Here is a 7,240-nt window from a genome sequence, read left to right on the forward strand (position 1 = left end):
AACCCACCGCGCGAAGAGCGACGAGGAGGCTCGCCGTGCCACGCTCGCCTCCCTTCGCTGCAATGACAGCTCCTAGCGAGGCAGGGTTTTCTCCAGGATCAGCTTTTTCTTTATTTAAGGATTTCTGCACAGGCAAATGTTACATTTTTGGATGCACGAACGTTAAAATGGTCAATCCTATGTGTACGCACGCGCTCACACCCGCAGCCCGTGCTGACTCGGGGTATTTATCCATACGCATATATACAGTGGCTTGGTGGAAAATGTTTTCTGTGGTTTGAAAGAGTGCTCTAAAAGGGTTGATAAATGCTTTTAAAGCGTGTCCGTCTGTGTGTCTGTGTCCGTACAGTTCGCTTTCAGCAGCTTCGTGCCAGTGTAATGCAGCCTGCTGACTGTGTATTGCACTTTTCTAGTTTGAGTTTTGTTCTGACTCCTCTTACTTTACTCTCTCAGCTATAAAAGCAGGATTTCTAATGAAAATAAGCAATAAATTGCTGCGTATGCTCGGGTGTAAAGTGTTTTCAAAAGCAAGACAGCTGGTAGCACACTGCTGTCCTTCCGCCCTGGACTTTTTGTGATAGGCAATATATTGATATAAAACAGAAATAGGGAAGTTGGATGGAATGAGGGTGTTTGCTGACCTTGTTCTGATGACAGTGAATTAATTTTGGGGTGAGATTGTGCCTTGAGCTCTTACAGGGACCTGTCGTCCTGGGCATAGGTTCGAGGGAGTTTTTTCTCGGGTAAGGATTGCAAGATAGGTAGTAGTTGCCATTTAAAAACGAGGTACAATCCAAAGAATACTGCTAGGAAAATTTCAGTTAAGAGAAGCAAATTCATAATGCATAGATTGGTTAAATGTTCACAATTGTAAATATAGACAAAAATTTACAGGCTTTTCTCTTGAAATATTAGTGCTGCTATGAGGAGACAAGAGTGTGACTTACTTATAATGACTTACCATAACATTTCCATACTGTATATGAGACAGATTAAGTTGACATTATATATTACTTAGCTGTGTACCAATTAGCTAAACAAATGCTATGAATTCCGTCACTTATGATGGAAGCTACATAAAAATTGCATAATTACTGCAGTGAGTCATCTAGTTAAATGGCACTCCTATATGGACGAATTGATTTCAGTGCAAGATTAATAGCCTTTTGCTGCTGTTTTACGTGCTTGCCAAAGACCATACTACATTGTTGCTAAGCATCATTAATGGATTAAAATAAGGGTTCTGCATAATTCCTACAGTGTACCTTCAAACAGCTTGTTTAGTTTGTGCACTAGCCTAGCGCTCGTTAGCCCTACATAACACACGGGTCTGGAAGGCTGACACGTGAAGGAGGTTAATGCAATCCTAGGAACTCTTTCAAAAGCTCACAGGTTTTCTTGTGGATGACTTCGCGGAGTTTCCGCACGCGCCGGATGCTGGAGGTCCCCACAAAGCTGTCTGGTTGTAGGACAGCCATGCCATTGTGGACGTCTCCCATGATGATGAGCTGGCCGTCCACTGTGGTCATGTTGGGACATGGGCAGCTCCAGTCCATGTTCAAAAGCGTGATTTCTAGTGGTTCCTTCCCCAGGAATTTTAATCCCATTTTTTCATCTTTGAGAATCTCCTCCACTGTCACGAGGGCATGTCCCGAGTCTTGGTCTTCAGTCAGCTCTGTTATACGGCCCAGGATAACAAAGTCACTTTTGCAGAAGCTTGTCACCAGCTTCTGGCGTGGTTTGCAAGCTTTGCAGTGCGTGTTCTTCGGGAAAGGGCACATCTCTTCACAGGCCTCCCGGCTCTCAAAGTTGTTCTCGTTGCCTCCACACCCGCCATAAATGAAGGAGTGGCACTGCTTTGTCAAGCTGTTATAGGCCCACCTGGGCTCATAGGCCTTGCAGTGACCTTGGAGGGCTGGCAGATTGCAAATGTTGATTGGGCCGTTCATGCACGTTAACATACAGTTCTCATAGGTCTCAAAGTGGTTGAGGTTGCTGTTACAGTTCCCATAGATGAAAGTAAAGCAGTTGTTTTTCTTTGCATCATAGTACCACCTGGTCTGCTCTTCCCCACAGTCTTCACTGTCTGGTTGCTTCAGGCACTCATCGGTTGGAAAATGTGTTTTGTTTTGGGAAGCTTCTTTGGATGTGGGTTCTCCTTTGATGACCGACAAAGGGAAATCAGCCCTGAGAAGGCCACCACTATTTTTGGCGGTGCAGGTGTAGATGCCGGCGTCTTGGAGCTGGGTGTTGTAGATGACCAGTTGGGCGATGTTGGTGACCACAACGTTCCCTCTGACGTGATTTGGCTTCATAATGACTTTGTCTTTCCCATCGACTTGCTTCTCCCATGTGATTTCTGGCTTGGGTCTCCCTGTAACATCACAGAGGAAGCTGACAGTCTCTCCCACATAGACGGACTGATGGACGGGGTTGTTCACTAGAGCAGGTGGCAAGATGTCAATGACCGTTGTCTCGGAATAGGCAGTAGTAGGGCGAGCTGTCGTTTCTGGTGGGATAGGGCTGGTGTTTGGCCAGGTAAGATGGTACCTACAGGTGACTACGTTCAGTGTAATGCCTTTGATGCAAGCTTCTGCATCCATGTAGCACTTGTTGTAGTAGGTGAGCCCGTCAGAGGCACAGGTGAAGCTTGGCTCCTTCTCACACCTGTCCTTGCACTTGCAGACGGGTTGCCCGTCCCAGATGTCGCACTCAGAGCCTTGCTGGATGCACATGAAGCGGTCACAGGTTGCCTCTTTGGGCATTCCCACCGGCCCTTTTTTCCCCTTGACATCCATGTACCGAGCCGCCACGCAGCTCTTCGTCCCACAGACATTGGGGCAGCACTTCTCAAAGGTCTCGCACTCCTGCGGGGAAAAGAAAACAACTCGATCATTACTGGGGACAGAGTAAAGTCAAGTCCTTTTTAAACACCCAGCAAGCAGAGAGCCCAGAAACTTTCACAGTGCTAGCCCAGGGGACCTGGTCTGCCACAGATATCTGTGGGCTGAAACCCAGTGTCCCCACTGGCTATGAGTAGAAACATCCCCCCAGCACCTCCTGAGACGTATCTAAACACACTGGGGTTTCTGAAGTAAGTGCTTCAGGAGAAGACTCTCAAGAAGGAAAATGTATTTCTGTTTCTTAAACACTAACCTCATCATAAGTCTTTCCTAGAGTCACATGGGCTGCTTGACTACCAAACCAACAACCCCCCTTCCGCACTCTCCGAAATGCCTGAGGACAAGCCCTGAGAAACAAGAGCGGATGGAAAGTCTTATCATATGGCTGTAGGCAGTAATCCTTCTTATTTTCCACAGAAGTATGTAAAGTATTATTTGAATTCCCTGAGACTAACAGCCTACTCTTGGAGGGGAAACTGCCAAGGATTTGTAATTGTTCACATTGTAGAGGAAATAATAGAATATTTCAGAAGTAAGGAAATTCTTGCTCCAAAAATAATTTTTCTATGGTATTTAGAAAAACAAACCCAAAACAGCTCATTATGGATTCTCTGTCCTATTTTAGTCCTATTTTCAAATGCAGTATCACTCTTCTAGTGATTTATTACACCCCGTCACAGCTACAGGCAGCTCTAAATTGTGGTTAATTTTAGCAGAATTTTCATCTTCTGTGCAGAAAAGGTATTTGATATGTGTGATCACAGCTGCCGTGTTGTTATGGATTACTTTAGGGGACAATGAACACTGCTACCGTGTACCCAACGGGGCACACTTCCACCGTGTCTTAAACCTCTGCAACCCCCCTGAAATCCAACGGCTTTCTCTGTAAGTAAGTGAGAACAAAATGTTTTTTAAGCTACCAAACTAAATAGCTTCCCCTGAGTCCAGTATCCTTTCCTTATTGGGAAAAAGATGACCTAATAACATAACTCACAGCTGCACATTACTAGGTTTCAGAAGCAAAGTTAGAAACCAGAATGGGTCACGTTTCCAGCTGGGGTTAAGGAGCGTGGCTTTAGCAAAGCTGGTGGCAGAGTCCTTGGCGGCTTCCAGACCACTGACTCCGTGCAAGGTCCCAGGACTCTGTGCTGCCACAAGGAAAAAGCGAATATTTTTAGCCAGTGGCTTCTGGCTTTCAGTTTTTGACCCGTAAATTATTAAAACACCATCCTCTGCTGCTGCTGGGGTTTTGCAAGTGTTTTTAATATTCATTGCTGCACCTGGCAGTTGAAATAGAGAAGGCTTATTTGGGAACGGCAAAAGTAAAAAGAGCACCTTCGTTCGTAACACATGGGATGCAGCTGAGCAAATGTCTTTGTTTACTTGATGGCCAGCATTTCTCTCTCTTCTCCCCCGCCCCCGCCCTTTTAGCATTGCAGAAACAACCTGGCTACAGAGCACAAACCCAATGACTTTTTCCAGCATGGTACATGTTGCTGTCAGCCTGGTTTGGGCTGCAGGGAGCTTTGCTGTTGGACATGATGTAAGAGGCAGGACAAGCAGGTATTTTCAGATGCCAGCTTGAGCTGGCGGTGCTGACAGGTTGAAAAATGAATTTTAGGGTTGTAAGCTAAGCACATTTTGAGCTGGGAGCATGACAGAGAACATCTGCCTGGTCATTTTAACCATGCTCCTGTTTTGCACTCCAAGCACGCTTTGTGTTTTGAGTGCAGCAAAAGCTGATGATTTACATGTTAAATCAAACCATTTCATACAGGATTCCTCCCAGGAATATAAAGCACTGATGATGGCCACCAACAACGAAGAGCATGGTGACACTGCTAGAATACTATGGGCTGGCCCCAGGGCACGCTGAGTTCTGGAGTATCAAATTCGGACGGTTCTTTTGACAGGGAAGCAAGGAAAATGATGGAACAGAGCGAGCGCTGTACCCACATCAGCGTAAGTGACAGCTGCCACGCACCTCCCAGCTTACTGATAACTCATCAAACCTTTTCTATTTTATACAGGTCACGGGTCAATTAAATACGTGCGCTGTCTGCACCAGGTCCTGCACGGTGCCGGCGCCTTTCTATCCGGAAGGAAACAGGCTGCGGTGCAAACAAACCAGCGACAAACCCCATCGCCCGCGGTGCAGAGAGATAAAAACGTGCATCACTCACCAGGTCAGCTTCGCACTCCCTCCTGCAAGTGCTCTGCGCGTCTACCCACAGGTTGGGGTTCATGTCATTGGGGCATATCCCAGCGTGGGAATAGCGGATTGGAGGCAGAGCTCTCCCTTTCGGAGGGACCTCCAGAAGCAAGAGGACACTGCTCTTCCCCAGCAAGATCCACATCCACCGAGTGAACAGCACCAACATCATCTCAGAACTTCTCCAGGGCAATGGCAGTGACCGAGCTGGAGGTAGCTGTCGTTTGCTTGGGGCTGCTTGTTTTTTTGGTAAGCCTTAAATTTTCGAGGAACCCAGATGCACCTGACTTCTGTAAAAACTTCAGCAAGCTCCTTTGCTGCCTCTGCTGATAGCGCAGTTTGGTCTGGACCTCATTGGATTAAAGGTCCTAGGAAGTTACCCCCTTATTTTAAGAGAAATGCTAATAGTCTGAGCAGAGTTAGCTCTATTTATACCCTGCCTCTGTTAACAAGTCAGAAAAAGTAAACTTGATTTCTTTGACAGGCACACGCTTCCTATGTCCTGGTGGCAGTCAGACAGATTTGTTGCAAGAAAAAAAAGCTGGAAAGAGTTTAAAAGGCTGGAACTGGCACGGTGGGACCCCTGCATGTTTCTGAATGCAGGGAGGCCTTCTTAACCCCTTTAGACCTAAAGTACTTCCCTATGCTAAGAATGGCATTTATTTCTGAAAGAGTACTTGTCTAAATAACACGGACCCACGGTCAGGGGATTTCCCCACGGCAAGGGCTGCACAATCACTTGCTAAAAGGAACAAGTAATAGGATTGAAGCAATTAAAGCTAGAATATCATATTTTAACGAAGGAAGTAGGGAAGAAATAACTTATTTAAACTTAGGATCGACAAAGCACTATGTCTTCGTAACTTCTCCCCGGGCTCCTCTGGGCTTTTTTCTTCTCTTTGGTGGGGAGATTTCCAGGATGCTGGTTTTAATGTTGCCCTCCAAGCCCACCAGCAAGATGTTAAAAGTATCCCCGAATTCCTCCACATTTCCTGACAGCCAGATCCCATTGTACAGTGCGTTGCTGACCCCTTTAACAGCGACAACAAAAAAATAGTTGAAGTTCAACTCTATGGAAACCTGCTTAAAGGAATGTACAGCATTTTTGCATTGGGGGGCAGGGGGGAAATTCAGTCAAGCTGAGTTCCTTGTTCCCCGATTATTACAGCAAGGGGCTGATCCTGCTCGTGCTGAACACGTGCCAAAATCCAGAGACGAGTGGCAGAAGTCAGAGTTGCTCAGCACCTTCCAGGATTAGAGCCTTTGGGCTGAGTTCTAGGCTAGCTTGGACGGATCCTGCCTGGTGCGAAGCGGGAGGACCAGGTGAGTTTACACCCCACGTGGGGGTTCGGCAGGGCCGGACCAGCGGCGCTGTGCTTTGGGAGGAGGGAAGGTTGTGTGTCTGCCCTGTGCCCAGCGCCGAGCGCTGCAAAGCCGACAGACCCGGGCGCAATCAAGCCTTACTCTAGTCAGGTTTTTCCATTGGGTTTATTAAACCAGGGTTGTTTTTCATGGCTGAGTTTGGGCCTAATTCTCCCCGACGAGTTCTGACGGCTGCCAGCCAGTACAACCAGCCGTGAACTGGGCCACCACGCAGGCAGTGCCCCCGGCCACAGGGCTCCCGCTCCTCCCCTGGGACGAGGCAGCGGAGCGCAGTGACCGGCCGGTGCTTCCCAAGGATCGCCTCTGGGAAGAAGGGAGAGCAACCTGGAGCTGATCTGCCCTCGGCTGTGGCTTTTCTGTGGCCACTAGCCTTATAAAAGAGGCTCTAGCAGTTTTGACTTGTGTGACCGCATTAACGATACGCACAGTATTTGAATTTTGTATGACGTGCAGAGAGAAGTTGTCCAAATTAGCTATTTATAAGGACTGAAGTCAACCCAGGCAGCAGTTTGCAGTTGATTTATTCTCTCTGAAACTTTAGAAACCTGCATGACACTTGTACAAAGTGCGGCTGTGCGCAAAATGTTTTATTCAATACTTGTTTACAAAGACAAACGCAGCACCCTGTGATGCCTAAAAAAACCAACCAAAAATGACACATTCCCAAGAGGTACTTAAAATTCTTACAGCTCTATTAACAACAAAATCACATGTATTAGTGGTTCTGTTGACTAAACAAAGA

General features: G+C 47.0%; 1 protein-coding gene across 1 annotated transcript; it reads right to left on the minus strand.

Annotated features, from left to right (window-relative positions):
• Nucleotides 1-853: 853 nt before the first annotated feature.
• On the minus strand, nt 854-5,607 carry WFIKKN2 (WAP, follistatin/kazal, immunoglobulin, kunitz and netrin domain containing 2). Its single transcript, XM_010284746.1, has 2 exons — nt 5,087-5,607; nt 854-2,867 (listed from the first exon to the last, which is right to left on the minus strand). Exons 1-2 carry the CDS (start codon nt 5,285-5,287, stop codon nt 1,356-1,358), a joined length of 1,713 nt encoding a protein of 570 aa, XP_010283048.1. The 5' UTR covers nt 5,288-5,607; the 3' UTR covers nt 854-1,355.
• Between the last annotated feature and the right edge of the window lie 1,633 nt (nt 5,608-7,240).

This window comes from Phaethon lepturus, unplaced genomic scaffold, assembly GCF_000687285.1.
Source record: "Phaethon lepturus isolate BGI_N335 unplaced genomic scaffold, ASM68728v1 scaffold49083, whole genome shotgun sequence".
Classification (NCBI taxonomy): Eukaryota; Metazoa; Chordata; class Aves; order Phaethontiformes; family Phaethontidae; genus Phaethon; species Phaethon lepturus.